The sequence below is a fragment of the Staurois parvus genome, unplaced genomic scaffold (assembly GCF_062004578.1).
Source record: "Staurois parvus isolate SC_StPar_1 unplaced genomic scaffold, SC_StPar_1.0 ptg001214l, whole genome shotgun sequence".
Classification (NCBI taxonomy): Eukaryota; Metazoa; Chordata; class Amphibia; order Anura; family Ranidae; genus Staurois; species Staurois parvus.
In genome coordinates this window covers 184,949-207,685 of record NW_028319010.1, presented here as the reverse complement: position 1 = coordinate 207,685, position 22,737 = coordinate 184,949, and the positions used below count along the sequence as shown (strand labels likewise).

Here is a 22,737-nt window from a genome sequence, read left to right as displayed (position 1 = left end):
CAGAACAAAATAGAAAGTAGTGCAGGTGCTGCAGACAGACCTGAAACAGGCCTTGTAGGCATGGGGCACGCCACTCGCTCCAGTTTTCTGCACCATTATAATAGTGCAGAGAGGTTTGTCAGAGCACATGGGTGCATGAGGACAGACAATGTACATCGCAGGCGTATTTCCACGCCCAGAAGACAAAGCTGCAGCATGCAACCGTCCGTAGCAACGATAAGGCTGCATGCAGGTATTCGCTGGACTGCGCTTGCAGATGTAGATCTAGGGTTGCCACCTCATCCCTTTAAGGCTAGGATCAAACCTATGCAGTTTGCTTTTGATCCACTTCTACAGTGTGTTTTTTGGTGCGTTTTGCTTTTTTGATGCTAGGCAGATTTAACCACTTCCAGTCCGGACACTTTCCCCCCCCCCCTCCAGTCCGGACACTTTTACCCCCTTCCTGTCCAGGCCAATTTTCAGCTTTCAGCGCTATCACACTTTGAATGACAATTGCGCGGTCATGCAACACTGTACCCATATGAATTTTTAGCATTTTTTTGAGACAGATAAAGCTTAATTTTGGTGGTATTTATTCACCACGGGGATTTTTATTTTTTTTGCTATGTAAATTAAAAAGTTTGGGAAAAAAAGTTTTTCTTATAAAATTTTGCAAATAAATAGTATTTCATCATAAATCTTGGCCAAAATTTCTTCCGTTATATTTTTAGTAAAAAAAAAATAATAACCCAAATTAGTTTATAACCAAAAATTATAATTTTTAAACTTTTTTTTATATTATTTTTTTTTACATACTGTCACCCTAGCAGTACAGTGTCACCATGGTAACACTGCACTACTTATGGGGGGTGATGAAGATTTTTTTTTTTTTTTTTTTTTTTACACCGATTGCTTTTACACCCATATAGGATGTAAAAGTAATCATTTCTCCTTCTCTCTAGCTGCATTCTTGCAGCCATTGAGAACTACTGTGTGAGCTGTGATTGGTCACAGCTTGTCACATGGTACAAGGCTGTTGTGAATAGCCCTGTACCATGTGATCTCTGTGGTCATTCAGATTTCACACGTAGTAAGCAATGATGTCACAAGTGACATCTTGCTTACTACTCTGCATGTGATCACTGATTGGCCAATCTGTGATCACATGATCGGGACCTCGCACAGAGGTCCCGTCCGACGATTGGTGTTCCACTGTGTCCGGAGGACACAGCGGGCACAGGATCGCGGTGCTGCGTGCTCCCAGGGATTTTTTTTTTTTTACATACTGTCACCCTAGCGCACCTGTGCCATCCAGTGTCCAGCAGTGCTGTCAGTGCCACCCATTAGTGCTGCCCATCAGTGCCATCAGTCAGTGCCACCCATCAGTGTCCAGCAGTGCCATCGGTCAGTGCCACCCATCAGTGTCCAGCAGTGCCATCAGTCAGTGCCACCCATCAGTGCTGTCCATTAGTGCCACCTATCAGTGCAGCCTCATCAATGCACATCACCGAAGGAGAAAAATTACCCGTTTGAAACAAAGAAAACCTTTCTTTCTTCAAATTTTTTGCTCTTTTGTTTAGAACACAAAAAATATATATTATATTGCCAAATATATTGGACTGCCTGCCTTTACACACATGACCTTTAATGGCCTCCCAGTCCATAGGGTTCAATATTGAGTTGGCCCCGTTCTTTGCAGCTATAACAGCTTAAACTCTTCTGGGAAGGCCGTCCACAAGGTTTAGGAGGGTGTCTATGGGAAGGTTGGACCATTCTTCCAGAAGCACATTTGTCAGGTCAGGCACTGATGTCGGGGGAGGAGGCCTGGCTCACAGTCTCCGCTCTAATTCATCCCAAAGGTGTTCTATCGGGTGGAGGTCAGGACTCTGCAATCTACTCAAGTTCCTCTAGGGCACAGCAGGTGTACAGATCTGGGAACTCAGCACAAGGATGGAGGGAACCCCTCATAATGGGCACAGCGAGTGTACAGACCTGGGGACGCAGGGGAGAGATCTCACTGATAGTCCCCAAGAGACAGAGCAAAGCGTTGGTTTAACTCTCCAGCAACCACCATAACCTGACGTATGATCAGGGGGGGGGGACAGCTACTCTGATATCAGGATATATATGAGATTTTTTAGACTTGGCATACAAAGTAATAGAGGAAGAGGTAAGTAAATGGAATGGGGAGGCACAAAAAGGACACCTGGAGGTGGTGTTAAATATTTATCATAAAGTGAATCAGAATTCTGTACAGATATACACAGGTTAATATCGTGACGACCTCCTCTGCCCGTCACTGGAAGCGTAGAACCGTGCCTGTGTTGCGCCTTGTAGCAGCTTCGGTAATACAAGCACTCGGATGTCCGCATCAAGAGTTCATAGTGGCAGATAGTGACATGTGTTGGGTAGAAGACCACATTAAAATGAGGAACTAGGAGGGGACAAAGGCACTTTCATCCACCCCTCTGTGCGATGATCCATTCTGTCATGGGAAAATCTGCAGTTCAAATTTGGGTGCCCACTCCAACGCGCTCTTCACTACTGCTAAAGCAGCGGCCCCCAGAGCCACCGTCAGTCCCATGACCGCCAGCTTCACCAGTCTGTTAGTGCGGGGTTTGGTTAGGATGGACTTGGCTGCGTGCTCTGGACGGACAGAGTCTCTAAAACGGCGCCGAAGGACCATATCTGGCCGCTGTTGTGTGGATGCCAGCTCAAAGTCTTTAAAGGTGGAGACTGCCGTCCTGGAGGAAGAAAGAGATGCAGGTTAGAGGCCAATCTACACAACATATTACATCCCAACTGATCTTTGGTGTACATTCACCAAATACATTCCAGGCAGATCCAGAGTCTTAGGGCTCATGTACGCTGCAGCTGATAAACTGACGTTCAGGAGCAGGGGCGGACTGACAACTCATTGGGCCCCCGGGCAATCGGGGATCATGGGGCCCCTGTGTCCTTGCCCAAACTCAAAAAAACCTATGAAAAAAAGGTACCAGGGGCATCTCATGGCACCCCCTTCTGACCCCAGGCCCTCGGGCAGTGCCCGAGTTTCCAAATGGTCAGTCCGCCCCTGTTCAGGAGCTGTTCAGCGTTTTGTTCAGCAGCCCCTGAACTCTCCCTAATGTTTTCCTATGTGTCCATGTACACATCGTCATTTACAGGCAGTTGAGTTTACAGTCGTTTTTTTTGAACGCAGAAAACTTGCGTTCAGCAGTAGATTTTATCAGCGTTTATAGGCGATTGCGTTTGAAATTTTATTTTTTACTCTTCCATTTCCAGATGCTGTCCAGAGCCTTTTTTTATCATCATGAAAAATGCATGCAAAGCGTTTTCCAGGTACTCAAATGGACCCGGTACACCATACTTTGAGGTTTTGCATGAAAAAAAATATGTTAGACACCGCTGCAATCATTTCTGCACAGAAATGAGCCGGAACACATCCAAACACCACAAAAAAAAAGACAGCTAATCTCAACACATACTGCTCTCTCTGCTTCTGCTCTCTCTATTGCTCTCAAAATGTCTGAAATAGTTAATGTTTTACTATTTTTAAGTGCATTCTGGGCATTTTGGAAGGTCTCCTGAGCAGGGGTGGACTGACAACTCATGGGGCCCGTTTCCTCGCTCACACTCAAAAAAGCCTATAAAAAGGTACCAGGGGCATTTCATGGGGCCCCCTACTGACCCCGGGCCCTCGGGCAGTGCCCGAGTTCTCGAATGGTTAGTCCGCTCCTGAGGTTATCTTTAACCCCTTCACACCGGCGCCTCCCGGACCTTTAAGAGTTTCAGAAGGCGGGACGGGTGGAGCAGGGTATATAGATCATGTGACCGCCGTGATGTCACATGATTGGGAAAGGTCCTGATCGAAAGAGGAGACTGGGACCTTTCCGTGAGTACCGGACATGTGCGTGCTCTCAGCACATATGTTTTTTCTTACCTGTACGCAAATGTGCAGCCGCTCTGCATCTAGGCCCCGACGCCGGGAGGCCGCACATTTGTGAGTGGCCGGCGTGAAGAGGTTAAAAAACGCTTCTAAACGCGGTATGCCAACACGACTAAACAGATGTTTTTTAACCAAGTTTTCCAGCAGTCAGTTTCCATCGTTCAGAAGTGTCCTGTGTACATGGGACCTTAGGGCTCGTTAACACCACATACAATCCAGTGCATTTTTTTTTGCATCAAAAACACATGGATAATAGGTTGTATGTTTTCCAATGGCACAGTTCACACCAGTGAGGTCAGTTCCAGAAAAAAAAAAAGTAGAACATATTGCATTCTTTCTGCACTGAACTATACTGGAACACATCAAAAATGCACTGGAATGAATGTCCTGCCTCGCACTGATGCGGTGCTGGGAACCGCATGTGATTCAGAGAGGAATCACACCGCATTCCAGTACAAATCACATGTGATTCTTTGCAGTGCCATTTCCGCCCATTCATTTTGACTGGCCTCAAAACGCACGCCCCCGCACCTTTTATTTTTGCTTCACTGGAATATGAACATCCAGGCGATCCAATTCAGCCAAACACACTGCATTTTGTGGCCCATTTTTGGGGTGTTGTTAACTTAACACTGACAACTGCAACAGAACTGTACTTTGAAGTGCATGTCTCGGCAAAATTACCCCAAAAAACGAAATACTACATCTCTGCAATACGCACACTCAGCTCCCTTTGTGTTCCCTTTAAAATGCTACAGATACAGAAAACTAGCTGTTGACCCGCCAATCATAATGACAGGTACTCTTTAAGATTGTTCCCAGCAGAATTAGTGTTTTCACTTTGAAGGTAAACCAGGGGATTTCAAACCAAAATTATCCAATACCCATTTCATATGTGGGTTGTTATTTACTAAATCTCTAGACTATGATGAATTCACTAGCAGAGGCGCTCCATGTAGCTCAGATACCATACATATAGCCAAGAACCAGAGAGCTAGAGATGTGGGAACACCCTGGATGTAATAGGGGTGAGATACCATGGTGGGCTCTACAGTGAGGAGATCTTGATGTGTGAATCCTCCCTCCCCACTTCAGATGACAGGACTCTGCCTACATGTGAAATTTTGCCATATGGTGGACTGACCATCCATTAGCAGGAAGTGACATTATTGAACCAAGATGGTTCCCACACTTACCTTTCAGCCTGGTGCTGCTGGGCAGCTTCCCTAGACAGCTCAGAAGGTGGAAACTGAACAAAGAGGTCGCCCGCTCTGCTGATGAGAGTCTCATAGGGCAGATCTTGTGGGATTTGTGACAACAGATGGTGTACGGAGGCCATGTCACAGTCACACTCTAGTACCTCTTCCTCTCTGTGCAGCACAATCTGCAGAAAATGACACGGGGCACCTCTTTAGTCAACAAGCCACAAATAACTTCTTGTGTTGGTCAATCATATTGTCACCCAGAACATCCAAATGTCTGCCTCAATGTGTGGAAGCCCTGCTATACCAATATCTTAGAGCAGTGGTTTTCAAAATGCGGTCTATTCCTCCCATTGACACCGATGATGGGGCACTATATCTCTCAGTGACACCGATGATGGGGCACTATTCCTCCCACTGACACCAATGATGGGGCACTATTCCTCCCACTGACACCAATGATGGGGCACTATTCCTCTCACTGACACCAATGATGGGGCACTATTCCTCCCACTGACACCAATGATGGGGCACTATTCCTCCCACTGACACCAATGATGGGGCACTATTCCTCCCACTGACACCAATGATGGGGCACTATTCCTCCCACTGACACCAATGATGGGGCACTATTCCTCCCACTGACACCAATGATGGGGCACTATTCCTCCCACTGACACCAATGATGGGGCACTATTCCTCCCACTGACACCAATGATGGGGCACTATTCCTCCCACTGACACCAATGATGGGGGACTATTCCTCCCACTGACACCAATGATGGGGGACTATTCCTCTCACTGACACCAATGATGGGGGACTATTCCTCTCACTGACACCAATGATGGGGGACTATTCCTCCCACTGACACCAATGATGGGGGACTATTCCTCCCACTGACACCAATGATGGGGGACTATTCCTCCCACTGACACCAATGATGGGGGACTATTCCTCCCACTGACACCAATGATGGGGGACTATTCCTCCCACTGACAACAATGATGGGGGACTATTCCTCCCACTGACAACAATGATGGGGGACTATTCCTCCCACTGACAACAATGATGGGGGACTATTCCTCCCACTGACAACAATGATGGGGGACTATTCCTCCCACTGACACCAATGATGGGGGACTATTCCTCCCACTGACAACAATGATGGGGGACTATTCCTCCCACTGACACCAATGATGGGGGACTATTCCTCCCACTGACACCAATGATGGGGGACTATTCCTCCCACTGACACCAATGATGGGGGACTATTCCTCCCACTGACACCAATGATGGGGGACTATTCCTCCCACTGACACCAATGATGGGGGACTATTCCTCCCACTGACACCAATGATGGGGGACTATTCCTCTCACTGACACCAATGATGGGGGGACTATTCCTCCCACTGACACCAATGATGGGGGACTATTCCTCCCACTGACACCAATGATGGGGGACTATTCCTCCCACTGACACCAATGATGGGGGACTATTCCTCCCACTGACACCAATGATGGGGGACTATTCCTCCCACTGACACCAATGATGGGGCACTATTCCCCCCACTGATACCAATGATGGGACACTATTCCTCCCACTGATACCAATGATGGGACACTATTCCTCCCACTGACACCAATGATGGGGGACTATTCCTTCCACTGACACCAATGATGGGGCACTATTCATACCACTGACACCAATGATGGGGGACTATTCCTCCCACTGACACCAATGATGGGGGACTATTCCTCCCACTGATACCAATGATGGGGGACTGTTCCTCCCACTGATACCAATGATGAGGCACTATTCCTCCCACTGACACCAATGATGGGGCACTATTCCTCCCACTGACACCAATGATGGGGCACTATTCCTCCTACTACTACTAACTATCCACAGGCATTTTTTCACTGTCCCTGGATACCAGGCCTGATGCATTGTTACTCCCACTGGCCACAGTCCAGCTCTTCTCAAGTACAATATACAGTAAACTGGCCCTTTGTTTAGAAAGTTTGGAGAGGCCAGTCTAAGAGGGAAAGGATTGGAGGGAGTGTGCTTATAAAGTGTCAATGTATAAAAGTAAAGGCATCCTTTAGGTTCTGATATGGGTGGAAGCGGGGCCACGGTCTTCACCTAAGCAGTTGGTCTTAATTTGTATACCAGATGACTACCCAGTTTCATGGCACCCAACATAAAGGGACCAGGAGCTGCTATTTTTTCTACACTTCAGGTCTACTTTAAATGGTCAGTTCTCCCAAAAGGTATTTCAGCTAAAGGTGGATGCAAGTGCAAAGAATCAAAAGGGAATCCACTGGCAAAATATGCCATAGTGGTGTTTCTGGGTTTACCTCTTACACAGTGGAACCCTTTATTCTTCAACAGGAAGAGTCGAGCCCCAATGCTGCAGATGAGTAGACATGGGAGACCTAACTACAGTAAACCTTTATAGACCAGTGGATGAGTCTGCCCACCACAATCTAACCAAAATTCAAGATTTTTTGAGGAATGATGAATGTTAGGCAGTTGCCATCAGTAATCAACCCAATCTTGAATGGTGCCTGGGCTAGACAGCAGTAGCACCGAGGTCTTCCCAAGATCACAGTAGACCCTTACCACAGCAGCAAAGTAGATGGGCATGAGCGGGTGACAGGCCAGGAAGAAGTCATACAACCTCACCACATGCCTGAAATCTGATAGGACGTGCCCAAACCAGGTGATGAGCCAGCTCAAGGCAAATATGGTGCCCACCTCCGCCCTGCCAAGAATGGAAGACACGGTAAGCCACACCAACGTACAAAGATGGCAGATGATTAAGAGGGATGGCACTCTGGCCACACTCACCTTTGCATGAAGTCGTGCAGCACTGGGTTCACCAGTTCTATAATAGGCATCAGGTAATTGAGAATGTGTTTGGTGTTATCCATACTGGGATCCATGAAGTCCCTATTGGAAGACACACGTTAGTCTGCCAAGTATGCTTAGAGTCAATGATGAATACTATCAGCCACTACTGAGTGGGTGGGAGATGGCTGTTTAATACATCACAAGAGGCATAGAAATATAAAAAAAACTATATAAAATTCTTTACACAGACTAGAGGAGCTTTTTTTTTTTTTGTTGAGAAAGGTGTTAATGACTGGCCTTTGTCAGAGAAGGGGTTAGGAGGACCAATAAGAAGCTTTATGCTTTTTACACCAAATTAGTAAAGAATCTTTAAAAAACAGGGGTTGGACAAAAATATGGAAACAGCAGGTAAAAAAACTAAATCGTTACCAAATATGGCGTTGGACTGCCTTTGGCATCCAAGACGACCTGAATTCTTCTGGGAATAAAAGTTTCCAATGGTGGATAATGGAATCTGATTCCACTCTTAATGCAAAAATCATTCCAGTGCTCGCAGAGGTGGGGGAAAACAAGCCCGAACCTTGTTCTCCAAAACTGACCATAGTGGCTCTATGATATTGAGGTCTGGCAACTACAGCACCCAAGGAAGGTGCGAGACTTCGTCTGCATGCTCATCAAACCATGACTGGACAACACCAGCTGTGTGAATCAGTGGCTCTATGATATTGAGGTCCGGTGCCTACAGCACCCAAGGAAGGTCCGAGACTTCGTCTGCATGCTCATCAAACCACGATTGGACAACACCAGCTGTGTGAATCAGTTGCTCTATGATATTAAGGCGACTACAGCGCCCAAGGAAGGTGCGAGATTTCCTCTGCATGCTCATCAAATCACGATTGGACAACACCAGCTGTTGGAATCAGTGGCTCTATGATATTGAGGTCTGGCAACTACAACACCAAAGAAGGTGCGAGACTTCGTCTTCATGCTCATCAAGCCACGATTGAACAACATCGTCTTGGTAAATGGCGCTGTCTTCGGCAAACAATGTCTGCACCATGGGGTACACTTGGTTGACCAAAATGTGTACATAGTCGCTGGCAGTGACTCAACATTTCAAGGGACTGCAGAATACCAAGATATCACTGCCCAAACCATGATTGCACCGCCACCATGCTTTACCATTGGCACAAGACAGTCCTGGTCGTAAGCTCGGGACGGTGTTCGCCACACGTAAACACATCCAGTGGTTGGGAACAGTGTGACGCTCGATTCATCAGACCATATTACAGTCTTCCATTGATCGACAATCCATGATTCATGGGTGTTGCAACACTCTCTCCTCCTCTGAGCATTAATATCGGTCACTAGCAGTTGGGTAGTTGCACCTCACCCTTGAATGTTCTGCTGATTGGGTAGTTGCACCTCACCCTTGAATGTTCTGCTTATGGAGTTCCCTCCGCAGTTTTTGTGGACACTGGCTTTGAAACACTGGGATTGAGCTCTGCAGTTACTTTTGCAGCAGTTGTTTTCTGATTCCGGCTCACAATCATGAGCAATGGCCTGTTTCTTTCGGTCAGTTGACCATGTCGATCACTTTTATGCTCATCATCCCAGAAACTGTATGCGCCGTCATAACCTTTTGGTACCGTACTTCGCGACACGGCAACAAAAATGGCAACTTCAGTCACAGGGGCACCAGCTAAGCGGCACCAACAATTTGCCCTCTTTGAAGCTCAGTAAGCTCTGACATGACTCCGTATTACTAGCAACATACGCAGTGAATGAGGAAAGTGAGGCTTCCCACCTGTTACATCTTTTCCGCTTTCAACGCGAAACATGTCGTCACCTCAAAACATGGAGTGTTTCCATTGGTTTGTCCAACCCCTGTATGCCATGTTTACCTTTCACCCAATTCCATCACCGAGGTATCAAAAGATACAGAAGGCAGGGAGTTTTGCAAGATGCTGCATTGTTGTTGTTTAATATAGAACACATTTACACAGCTGACATCCTTTGTGGAACTACAAGTCCCAACCACCCTAGCAAGCTGGAAATTTGCAGCTCCACAAGTTGTCAATCTCATCTGTGTGTTTGGTGAGTGACTACAGAGTAGGATGTGGATATTACGCAGGCCGATGGGGTGCGGGGTCACTCAGCAATACAGCAGGGCGCACCTGAACCCACCTTAGGTGATGTGTGGACAGTTTATCCACCAGCAGAGTGGCCAGCGGCCCACCCACCACCAGCAGGAAAGTGACGACAATGTCGTGATATCCCTGGTAATAGTGCAGCTGGGAATTTCGAGCCAAAACCTGTAGGATGATGTCAATCAGTTGCTCCTGCAAATCTTCCCGTTCCTTTAAAGGCATTCCTGAGAGGCAAAACCAGAGTACCCCATAATTGAAAGCAAAGAACCCCCAACAGTCACACCCCCCCCCCCCCCAGCACCAAGACATACAGCAAGGATGAGGCAGCTTCAGTCATTTTGAAAAGGCAGGCTCCAGTTAAAACTGAAAAGCCCTGACATGAGTGGTTTATCTTCTGATTTTCCTGCAGTTGCAGTGCACCAGCCAAATCGCAATTGCAAACACAAGAGGAACAGCAGGATTTCAGGACCACTCTGAAGAATCTCCTTACAGAGGAAGAAAGAGACCAGAGCAGAAATCCCGGTAGCAGGACCACTGAGTCACCTGACTGGTTCTGAAATGTAACTGCCACTGTTTACCTGAAATTAAAGTAAATTAAGGGCTTGTTCACAACAGCTTTGGTCTCTGAAGAGAGCATATTACAGGCGGTGAGGAGGCGTTGTATCATCAACTCAACAGCCTGCTTTAACCCTTTGATCTCCACAAAAGCGACAGGGGGTAAAATTCCATTATGTGTACACCTCCAGCCGCTGCCGGTGCAGCTACTGGGGGCAGTAAAAGTGTTGCTCAACCCTGAAATTTTACTGACCCCCCTCCCCAAAAGCAAATGTGAATGAGCCCTAAGTGGCCTTTTTAGTTTCAACATAGCCGAAATGTTTCCTGGACAGCAGGAATAGCCAGGTAATTTGGAGTAGAAATGGGATTCATGGCAGGTCAGGACTCCAAGCCACTCAGGGCCCCTTGCTTTGCAGCACTGCCCTGTTTACAGAAGCAGAAAGATGACCTTATCAATGTGATACTTATCCTTTACTGTCCAATCAGCAGCAATGGGGGGGTGTGTTCATTGAAAAAGCTGTACTGCTTACCTTCTTTGGGGGTCATGGACCTGTTTGCACTTGCTGGCACATGTGCCTGGATTGAAAGACTGCTAAGTTTTGAATCAAAAAGGTATGTACATGCCAAGCTGCCCTCCTGCTGGGAGTTAACTATGTTAGACCTGGTTCACATATATGCGGCCGTGCGGGCCGCGTTTTGCACGGGCACGAGAGCCCATTCATTTGAATGGACTCCTGTGCCTCGCAGGGAAGAAGTCCCTGCACTTCTTTGGAAACCGCAGTCCGCACGGGAACCTTGGATCTCAGTGCGGTTTTGATTTCCAGTGCGGGCGGCGTACCATTAGAATTAATGGCACCCGCCTGCGGGTCCGCATACCTCTGTGCGGGTGGTGCGGCTGCACGGATTTTCATGTGGATCTGCAGCAGCACCACCCGCACAGATGTGAACCAAGCCTTAGGGCTCGTTCAAACCAGTGAGTCATGTTCAACATATGGGCCCCAGGAGACACAGTGCGGATGCACCAGGAGACAGTGCGGATGCACCGATTCCAGCAATTTTCACAGTTTTATTAAACCGTCACTCGTTCTTTTCACCCCAAAAGCGTTGCGGTGCTTTGTGACGCAAGCTGCATGCAGCATTTTTCTCAGCGCACACCAGAGCAAAGCTGTGGTGTGATTGGACAGTATAATAAACAAGACATTTTGCCTTGTCTAGGTGCAGGGGCTGAGATGCAAATAGCTTTCAGTGTAGCCCCAATGCATTTGATGTGAACAAGCCTTGAAGATGGGGATATTCTAGGGCCCTACAGATTACCTAGAGCAGAGGCGGACTGACCATTTGGAAACTCGGGCACTGCCCGAGGTCCCGGGGTCAGTAGGGGGCCCCATGAGATGCCCCGGTACCCATTTCATAGGCTTTTTTGAGTTTGCGCAAGGACACAGGGGCCCCATGATCCCCTATTGCCCGGAGGCCCCATGAGTTGTCAGTCTGCCCCTGACCTGGAGTTGATCATTTATTGCTATTCTTCCCTTCTAGCCTCATAGTAATAGTACTGTGGATTAGCCATTTGGTTCTGTCAATGGAAAGGATTACATTTCGTTGTAACAAGTATTAAATATTTCTAATCCTAGATTATAGAACTGATATTTTAAAGAGGAACTTCACCCTCCCAATGGAGTGTTTTCCCACCTATCTCTGGTGCTTTGGTATGCTGAAACATCATAATTACAAGCCCAGCAGGTCCAGCCTTGTCCTCCTCTTGCACCACTCTCTCCTTTACAGGTCCTGTGTCACGCCACTATCTTTTTTTTTTTTTTCTTAAACCACTTTTTTTTTTTGTTACATCATCAGGAGCCAGCTGTCTCTCCCTGGTTCTTGCGTCCAGTGAGCTAATAATGAAGCGCCAGATCCTGCGCATGCACAGACAGGGATCTGGCACTACCTCTGCTTACATATTAGTCTAGAAATGGAGGAAAGTAATGTCCCCTGGGATACCATCACATATCACAAAAGGCATTATTTTTTTTTTTTAAATGAATGAAGGAAAGTATATAAAGGGAGGTAGAACCAGAGCTCTGTCTGTGCATGCGCAAGATCTGCCGCCTCCTCTGTTTACATATTGTTCTCAAGATGGGGGAAGTAATGACTCCCGGGATCTGTGACATTGGCATCCCAGGAGGCACCAGGAGATTGAGAACACAAGTGATTACCTGATCCAGAAATCCTCCAGGACCATCAGGTCCATATCAACGTCCTGGAGGAAAACACGAGTTATTGTTCTTTTCCAGGACGAGCACATGGACCTGACACCGTCTTGGAGGATCACGTCATTCTTGTCTAGGACAGCATAGAAGTGGGGGGTGAACAAGGTAAAAAAAAAGTTGTTTTTGTTTTTTTAAACAGTGGAGATCAGCTAAACTGATATTATAATTGTTTTTATTCTCTTTTGTACTCTTCTCCAACCTGCCAATGTACAGGTCTCTCTGGTCCCCTGACCCTCCATTATAAAGCCATTTGGATGGCAGTCGTCAGGAGAACTGAGGCTGCCCCATCCCTGTTGTACACATTCACTCCCCAAGACCCCATCATTCACCCGCACACTTTACCTGGAGGGAATCTTCGCAGTGAGCGCCTAACATCCAGCAAGACTTGTTCGTAATCTTTATTGTTGACCCGCAGCTCAGGCCCTGCACAGACCACGTTATATGTGAATCAGCAATGTACGACATACACCTAAAAAAGAAAACCTGGGCGAATCTACGCCGGGGTACCTGGGGGAGGGGGCAGCTCGTCGGTATTGACGTTGAGGAGTCTGGGCCAGACTTGACAACGGATTTCGTCAGATAGCAGCCCTCCTTCGCTGATTGCCATCCTCCGCAGGGTGGAGACATCGGGAGGGTCCTTGCTCAGTGCTTTCTGGATGTCGGTGAGCTTACGGCGCCGGCGGAAATCACTGCCTGATAACACAGAAAACAACATGAGCAACAGGCACTTCTGAGCTATAAAACTACCAAAAACCAAACGCTTTTCTTATTCAGTTATTGGTACGTTAGGGAAGGGTTATCCCCGGGATGACTGTCCAAAAAACATCATCTCCTTACTTCACAGAGATCTCCTCTCACTTTCTGCTGTGTATGGAGACAGTAAGTGATAGAAAATCGCCTCAATGGGATAGAAATCACCAACCCCCCCAAGAAAAAAACATATAGTTCAGCGACTCCTGCCATGTCATCCTGTAGCATCCCGATTCCCAATATACATCACCCTGCAGAACCCCAGTGCCCAGCATACATCACCCTGCAGAACCCCAGGGCCCGGAACACGTCGCCCTGCAGAACCCCAGTGCCCGGCACACGTCGCCCTGCAGAACCCCAGTGCCCGGCACATGTCGCCCAGCAGTACCCCAGTGCCCGGCACATGTTGCCCAGCAGTACCCCAGTGCCCGGCACATGTCGCCCAGCAGTACCCCAGTGCCCGGCACACGTCGCCCAGCAGTACCCCAGTGCCCAGCATACGCCGCCCAGCAGAACCCCAGTACCCGGCACACGTTGCCCTGCAGAACCCCAGTGCCCAGCATACGTCGCCCAGCAGAACCCCAGTACCCGGCACACGTTGCCCTGCAGAACCCCAATGCCCGGCATACGTCGCCCAGCAGAACTCTAATGCCCAGCATACGTTACCCTGCAGAAGCCCAGTACCCGGCACAGGTCGCCCAGCAGAACCCCAGTACCCAGCACACGTCGCCCAGTATCCGGCACACGTCACCCTGCATTGTCCTGGTCCCCGGCACATGTCACCCTGCATTGTCCCGGCACACATCACCCTGCATTGTCCTGGTCCCCAGCACACGTCACCCTGTATAGTCCCGGTCCACAGCACACGTCACCCTGTATTGTCCCAGCATACGTCACCCTGTATTGTCCCCAGCATACGTCACCCTGTATTGTCCCCAGCATACGTCACCCTGTATTGTCCCCAGCATAAGTCACCCTGTATTGTCCCAGCATACGTAACCCTGTAGTGTCCCGGCACCCGGCATACGTCACCCTGTAGTGTCCTGGCACCCAACATATGTCACCCTGTATTGTCCCGGTCCCCGGCATACGTCACCCTGTATTGTCCCGATCCCCGGCATACCTCACCCTGTATTGTCCCGATCCCCGGCATATGTCACCCTGTATTGTCCCGATCCCCGGCATACGTCACCCTGTATTGTCCCGATCCCCGGCATACGTCACCCTGTATTGTCCCGATCCCCGGCATACGTCACCCTGTATTGTCCCGATCCCCGGCATACGTCACCCTGTATTGTCCCAGCATACGTCACCCTGTATTGTCCCAGCATACGTCACCCTGTATTGTCCCAGCATACGTCACCCTGTATTGTCCCAGCATACGTCACCCTGTATTGTCCCAGCATACGTCACCCTGTATTGTCCCGGCACCAAACATGCGTCACCCTGTATTGTCCCGATCCCCGGCATACGTCACCCTGTATTGTCCCGATCCCCAGCATACGTCACCCTGTATTGTCCCGATCCCCAGCATACGTCACCCTGTATTGTCCCGATCCCCAGCATACGTCACCCTGTATTGTCCCAGCATACGTCACCCTGTATTGTCCCAGCATACGTCACCCTGTATTGTCCCGATCCCCAGCATACGTCACCCTGTATTGTCCCGATCCCCAGCATACGTCACCCTGTATTGTCCCAGCATACCAAATGTAATATCTCCTGCGCTCCGGGACCCAGGCCGGTGGTGAGTAGATGGAATCAAACTCCAAAGAGAAAAGAACCACCGGAATAAACAAGGTCGTGCAGCTCCACATCAAGGCTGGGGAAGCCCAAACAAAACTGTGAAGGAGAACAACAAAAGAGAAGCGCACCAACCTTGCGCATTACCTCAGTAACCAAAAATTTATTGAATAAAAGAATGGTACTCACAAACAGCGAATAAAAACAAGCATGTAAGTCCTCAAAGGGACTTTAGAGGCAAGATGCCAATGCGAATCCCATCATGGAGGAAGCCACTCAGTACAGCTGACGCGTTTCGAAGGACATGCCTTCTTCCTCAGAGCTCAGCTCAGCTCTGAGGAAGAAGGCATGTCCTTCGAAACGCGTCAGCTGTACTGAGTGGCTTCCTCCATGATGGGATTCGCATTGGCATCTTGCCTCTAAAGTCCCTTTGAGGACTTACATGCTTGTTTTTATTCGCTGTTTGTGAGTACCATTCTTTTATTCAATAAATTTTTGGTTACTGAGGTAATGCGCAAGGTTGGTGCGCTTCTCTTTTGTTGTTCTCCTTCACAGTTTTGTCCCAGCATACGTCACCCTGTATTGTCCCGATCCCCGCCATACGTCACCCTGAATTGTCCCAGCATACGTCACCCTGTATTGTCCCGATACCCGGCATAGGTCACCCTGTATTGTCCCGATACCCGGCATAGGTCACCCTGTATTGTCCCGGCACCCAACACGTCACCCTGTATTGTCCCAGCATACGTCACCCTGTACTGTCCCGATACCCGGCATAAGTCACCCTGTATTGTCCCGGCACCCAACACTTCACCCTGTATTGTCCCAGCATACGTCACCCTGTATTGTCCCGATACCCGGCATAAGTCACCCTGTATTGTCCCGGCACCCAACATATGTCACCCTGTATTGTCCCGGCACCCAACATATGTCACCCTGTATTGTCCCGGCACCCAACATATGTCACCCTGTATTGTCCCGGCACCCAACATATGTCACCCTGTATTGTCCCGGCACCCAACATATGTCACCCTGCAGAACCCCACTACCAGCCATACTGTGTGTTGCCCAGGTACCTGGCATATTTCACCTGTAGAAACCCTGTACACGTCACCCTGTAGTGTCCAACGATACAACATATGTCACCCCGTGTCAACCCCAATACCAGACATATAGGGGTTTATTTACTAAAGCTGGAGAGTCCAAAATCAGACTCCCTTCTGCATAGAAACCAATCAGCTTGTAACTGAAGCTGATTGGTTTCTATGCAGAAGGGAGTCTGATTTTGGACTCTCCAGCTTTAGTAAATAAACCCCATGTTGTCCTGTACTGCTCTGGTATCCGGCATGTGTCGCCCCGAGGCACCCCGGTGTCCGCCATGTGTCAGCCCGAGGCACCCCGGTGTCCGCCATGTGTCAGCCCGAGGCACCCCGGTGTCCGCCATGTGTCACCCCGAGGCACCCCGGTGTCCGCCATGTGTCACCCCGAGGCACCCCGGTGTCCGCCATGTGTCACCCCGAGGCACCCCGGTGTCCGCCATGTGTCAGCCCGAGGCACCCCGGTGTCCGCCATGTGTCACCTCGGTATCTGGCCAATGTCACCGTGTACTGTTCATAGCAGGCATATGCCCCCCTCTAGTTCTCCTGTACCTGGGATGTGTCCCGGTGTAGTACCCCGGTACCTGTCATCTGTCTCTCCCTGCACAGCCTCTAAGGCCCATCTCCCGGGTTCGGTTCTATAGTCCCCTCCATCCAACGTACACCGAACACCCATCACCTACACAACACTACACTCCAAGCCCCGCCCGTATTACCGTGCTTCCCCGGCTCCGCCCTCATGCTCGTACGGAGCGAGGGGTGGAGTCACCGGCCCCGTTACCGGCTCCACTTCCCGGATACACTTCCGTACAGCAGCCTCATGATGATGTCACGAGACCCGAGCCTGCGCGGTGAGCCAGCTGCAGAGCCCGTAACCACCGCTCGGCCCGCCCCCTGAAGGGAATGTCAGCCCATTGACCACGCCCACTTACCAACTCAGTGAAGTCCACCCAAGGACTGCTTTAACTTCCTGGATGGAATAGAAAGGCTGAGAGGCAGGGGCGGACTGACCATTTAGGCATTTGGGCACTGCCTGAGGGCCCGGGGTCAGTAGGGGGCCCCATGAGATGCCCCTGGTACCTTTCATAGTTTTTTTTGGGTGTGGTTTGAGTGTGGGTGAGGACACAGGGGCCCCATGATTTCCTATTGCCGGGGGGCCCCATGAATTGTCAGGCCGCCCCTGGTGAGAGGATATTCCTCATAGAAAGTTGTCACCCGAACGTGTGTCCCCACTGGGAGGTCTCCGCTGACAACTACTTCCAGGTCTCCCATCACTTTCTGTCCTAGTGATAGAGGATGGATGACATCAATAAATACCTGACGGGTTCTACCCTTCCACACGCCATCTAAAATCATTTATCTGGACTCCAGGCAGTTGTAACCAGCACGAATCAATGGAGATCTGCCTAATGGTGCCCCCTAGGCAGCAGAGCTCAGACTGGGAGAGGGAAGCAGCACAAGGAGCCAATCAGTTGATTCACAGTGCTAACAAGGCTGATAGGAGGGGAATGCAGAGTGAAAGGGAGATGAGCTCATCAGTCTGCTGCTTCTCCTTTGACTGTCCAATCACAGGCTGGGGAAAGGACAAGGCCTGTAAATGTTACTAAATGCAGCAAACCAACACTGGTGCCAATAACCATTCACTGCCCACCCACAATACATGTACTGCGGACAGGCGGCAACGACAGGCAGCGGATCGTGCTGGTACATCGCTTAGCACATGCTCATCACAGTCATAGCATTCACATGATTACAATGGCTTCCTTTCATAACAGCTTGATTAATATTGTGAGGCTGCGATTGGCCCACCGCTATCAAATGGTACCTGCTGCCCTGTACCATGTGATTAGCTGTAGCCAATCACAGCCTCACAATAGTAAGCAAGCTGTCATGAAAGCCATTCATGACAGCTAAAACTATTGCTTATAACAGTGATCATCACTCTTATCAGCAATAATAGTTTTTAAAAAAATAAGGGATGACCCCCCCCCCTCCCCAGAGTAGTACAGTGTTACTATGGTGACAGTGAGATACTGTGGTGCCAGTATATTTAAAAAAAAAATAGTAAAAAAAATGTTTTTAAAAAGTGAATAAAAATAATATACACTAAATGGCCAAAAGTATTGGTCGGCCGCCCTTTCCACGCACATGACCTTTAGTGGCCCCCCAGTCTTAGTCCGTAGAGTTCAATATTGAGTTGGCTGGCCTTTCCACGCACATGACCTTTAATGGCCCCCCAGTCTTAGTCCATAGGGTTCAATATTGAGTTGGCCCCGCCCTTTGCAGCTATAACAGCTTCAACTCTTCTGGGAAGGCCGTCCACAAGGTTTAGGAGGGTGTCTATGGGAAGGTTGGACCATTCTTCCAGAAGCACATTTGTCAGGTCAGGCACTGATGTCGGGGGAGGAGGCCTGGCTCACAGTCTCTGCTCTAATTCATCCCAAAGGTGTTCTATGGGGTTGAGGTCAGGACTCTGTGCAGGCCAGTCAAGTTCCTCCACCCCAAACTGGCTCCTCCATGTCTTTATGGACCTTGCTTTGTGCACTGGTGGGCAGTCATGTTGGAACAGGAAGGGGCCATCCCCAAACTCTTCCCAAAAAGTTGAGAGCATGAAATTGTCCAAAATGTCTTGGTATGCTGACGTCTTAAGAGTTACCTTCACTGGAACTAGGGGGCCAAGCCCAACCCCTAAAAAACAACCCCACACCATGATCCCCCCTCCACCAAACTTTACACTTGGCACAATGCATTCAGGCAAGTACCGTTCTCCTGGCAGCTGCCAAACCCAGACATGTCCATCGGATTGCCAGACAGAGAAGCGTGATTGGTCCCTCCAGAGAACACATCTCCACTTCTCTAGAGTCCAGTGGCGGCGTGCTTTACACCACAGCATCCGCCGCTTTGCATTGCACTTGGTGATGGAAGGCTTGGATGCAGCTGCTCGGCCATGGAAACCCATTCCATGAAGCTCTCTACGCGCTGTTGTTGGGCTCATCTGAAGGCCACACCAAGTTTGGAGGTCTTTAGCTATTGACTCTGCAGACAGTTGGCGACTTCTGCGCACTGTGCGCTTCAGCATGCGCTGACCCCGCCCTGTCATGTGACGTGGCCTACCACTTGGTGGCTGAGTGGCTGTTGTTCCCAGTTGCTTCCACTTTGTTATAATCCCACTAACAGTTGAACGTGGAATATTTAGTAGCCAGGAAATGTCACGGATGGACTTATTGCCCAGGTGACCACCTATCACGGGACCACGCTTGGAGTCACTGAGCTCCTGAGAGCGACCCATTCTTTCACCAATGTTTGTAGAAGCCGTCTGCATGCCTCGGTGATGATTTTATACACCTGTGGCCATGGAGGGGATTGGAACACCTGAATCACATGATTTGGAGAACTGACCCAACACAATACTTTTGGCAATATTGTGGGGGTTTTTTTACATACTCTAACCCATCACCCTAGGTTCACATCTGTGCAGGTGGTGCCGCTGAGGATCCACACTAAAATCCGTGCAGCCACACCACCCACACAGAGAAATGCAGACCTGTGGGTGGGTGCCATTAATTCTAATGGCACGCCGCCCGTACTGGAAAATGCAACCGTACCGGGAACCTAGGTTCCTGTGCGGGCTACGTTTTCCAAAGTAGTGCAGAGACTTCTTTCCCGGCGTGGCATGGGAGTCCATTCAAATGAATGGGCTCTCCTGCCCGTGTAAAACACGGCCGCACAGCCGCATATATGTGAACCGGGGGTCAGTATTCCTGATCACTGCTGCAGTGGTGAGAGTATGTTAAAAAAAAATTATGAAAATAAAATGTATATTTAATGTCTTCATTTTCCAAAGAATTGTGACAAAAAATGACAACTTCAAAAATCTCGCCATGCCTCGTATTAAAGCCCCCAGGCTGTCTACTTTGGGGAAGGGGGGGGGGGATTTGTACTTTCCTGACATTTTAGGGCCTCAAGAAATTAGAAAAACACTTCTGAATAATGGAAACTGCTGGAAAACGTAGGTTAAAAAAACGTCTGTTTAGCCGCATTTGCATACCGCGTTTATGTGCGTTTGCATTTAGAAGCGTTTTTTAAAGATAACATCAGGAGACCTTCCAAAATGCCCAGAATGCACAGTAAAAAATTAACTATTCAGACATTTTGAGAGAAATAGAGAGAGTAGAAGCAGAGAGAGCAGTATGTGTGGAGATGACCTGTCTTTTCTGGTTGTAGTCACTATGGATCCCATCATGAGCATAATGTGGCGCGTTCTACCATTTTTTCCTTCACGCAAAACCTGGAACTGACTGCGCTGGTGTGCCGGGTCCATTTGAATACATGGAAAACGCTTTCCATGCATCACTGATGATGAAAAAAGGCTCTGGACAGCATCTGGAAATGGAACAGTTAAAAAACGCTTCTAAACGCAAACGCTTCTAAATGCGGTTAGCCGCATTTACAAGCGTTTGGCGTTTGAAACGCTGATAAAATCTACTCCTGAACGCAAGTTTGGTGCGTTCAAAAAACTCAACTGCCTGTAAACGATGATGTGTACATGGACACATAGGAAAACATTAGGGAGAGTTCAGGGGCTGCGGAAAAAAAGAAAAGCTCCTGAAAGTCAGTTTATCAGCTGCAGTGTACATGAGCCCTAATAAGGCGGAAGCAGGGGTGGACTGACAACTCATGGGGCCCCCAGGCAATATGGTATCATGACAATTTATGCGCCAACAAGTCCCCTGGTCTAACTCGCCACGTGAAAAATTTGTAGTTAGCCCAACGTGACTGTTTATCCGCCGTAGTACTGAGGCACAAGTTAAGTTCCATACGAGCTTGATCAAGTTTAGCTAGTACCAGGGGCGGACTGACAACTCATGGGGCCCCCGGGCAATATGGGATCATGGGGCCCCTGTGTCCTTGCCCAAACTCAAAAAAGCCTATGAAAAAGGTACCAGGGGCATCTCATGGGACCCCCTACTGACCCCGGGCACGAGTTTCCAAATGGTCAGTCCGCCCCTGGGCGGAAGACACGAATCCTGCTATGAATTGGGCGGCCCATAAGGCCTCGGTTAGGGACTTTCTTATCCATTTATCCTCGCGACTCAAAAAGGCTTGTGACGATCTGATTTTGGGTAAATCTAAAGCCTGTACTGATCTAGTAGCCCAACATAAAAGGACCCCTGATCCTGATGTACTAGCCAGGGGCAGACTAACCATTTGGAAACTCGGGCACTGCCCGAGGGCCTGGGGTCAGTAGGGGGCGCCATGAGATGCCCCTGGTACCTTTTTCATAGGCTTTTTTGAGTTTGGGCAAGGGCACAGGGGCCCCATGATCCCCTATTGCCCGGGGGCCCCATGAGTTGTCAGTCCACCCCTGGTACTAGCTAAACTTGATCAAGCTCGTATGGAACTTAACTTGTGCCTCAGTACTACGGCGGATAAACAGTCACGTTGGGCTAGCTACACATTTTTCACGTGGTGAGTTAGACCAGGGGACTTGTTGACGCGTAAATTGTCTCCTAGACACTCCCATATAGTTCTTCATAAAATTAGACTATCGACCGGTTCTTTGTCCCTGGACCCCGGTAAAATTCTACAAGAATTCCATTCCTTTTATACTGATCTTTATGGTCCGCCTTGAGATGACACCTCCCCATCTGTTAACCGCTTTCTGACTTCCTTGACTCTTCCATCTCTTGAAGAAACCCATAAAGCTCTAATGGACCAGCCTATCACCTGTGAGGAAATACAGAACGCCTTAAAAACCTTGGCTCCACATAAGTCACCAGGACCAGATGGCCTTCCTCATACTTATTATAAAGCTTTTTCTGACCTTTTGATCCCACACATGGCTCATTATTTCAATTATCTACGGGACGGAGGTGCGGTACCATCTGAGGAGAACAAAGCGTATATTAGTGTCATTCCTAAGACTAATACAGAGACCACTGCCGTTTCTAATCATCGTCCTATTTCTTTGATCAATTGTGATCTTAAGATCCTCACTAAAATCTTGGCTTTACGCCTTAATACGTTTTTGGCTCATTACATTCATGATGATCAGTCTGGGTTCATTAGAGGCCATCAAACCCTTGATCAACTTTGTCGATCACTGGCGCTACTATCCGCTGTACAATCTAATTGGGATAATTGCTTGCTGAGGGAAGTATTGCTGCTGTCTCTAGATCTCCACAAAACGTTTGAT

General features: G+C 48.8%; 1 protein-coding gene across 2 annotated transcripts; it reads right to left on the bottom strand.

Annotated features, from left to right (window-relative positions):
• Nucleotides 1-2,192: 2,192 nt before the first annotated feature.
• TBC1D20 (TBC1 domain family member 20) lies at nt 2,193-17,413 on the bottom strand. 2 transcript variants are annotated; one of them, XM_089660209.1, is made up of 8 exons: nt 17,258-17,413; nt 13,459-13,644; nt 13,294-13,374; nt 10,170-10,356; nt 7,980-8,081; nt 7,752-7,893; nt 5,122-5,309; nt 2,193-2,723 (listed from the first exon to the last, which is right to left on the bottom strand). In XM_089660209.1, the coding sequence occupies exons 1-8, from the start codon at nt 17,280-17,282 to the stop codon at nt 2,468-2,470; spliced, it is 1,167 nt and encodes a 388-aa protein (XP_089516335.1). In that variant the 5' UTR covers nt 17,283-17,413; the 3' UTR covers nt 2,193-2,467. The 2 variants fall into 2 exon arrangements, with proteins under 2 accessions (XP_089516335.1, XP_089516336.1); XM_089660210.1 differs by lacking the exon at nt 17,258-17,413 and adding an exon at nt 17,126-17,147.
• Between the last annotated feature and the right edge of the window lie 5,324 nt (nt 17,414-22,737).

Bases quoted from the DNA above. Each gene is read 5' to 3' on its own strand.
- TBC1D20 (XM_089660209.1), bottom strand. From the start codon at position 17,282: ATGAGGGCGGAGCCGGGGAAGCACG. The intron at 8,082-10,169 runs GTGGGTTCAGGT...GTCTTCCAATAG, and splicing joins CTGTCCACACATCACCTAAG to GGACTTCATGGATCCCAGTA. The intron at 5,310-7,751 runs GTAAGGGTCTAC...CATTTTCTGCAG, and splicing joins CCATCTACTTTGCTGCTGTG to ATTGTGCTGCACAGAGAGGA.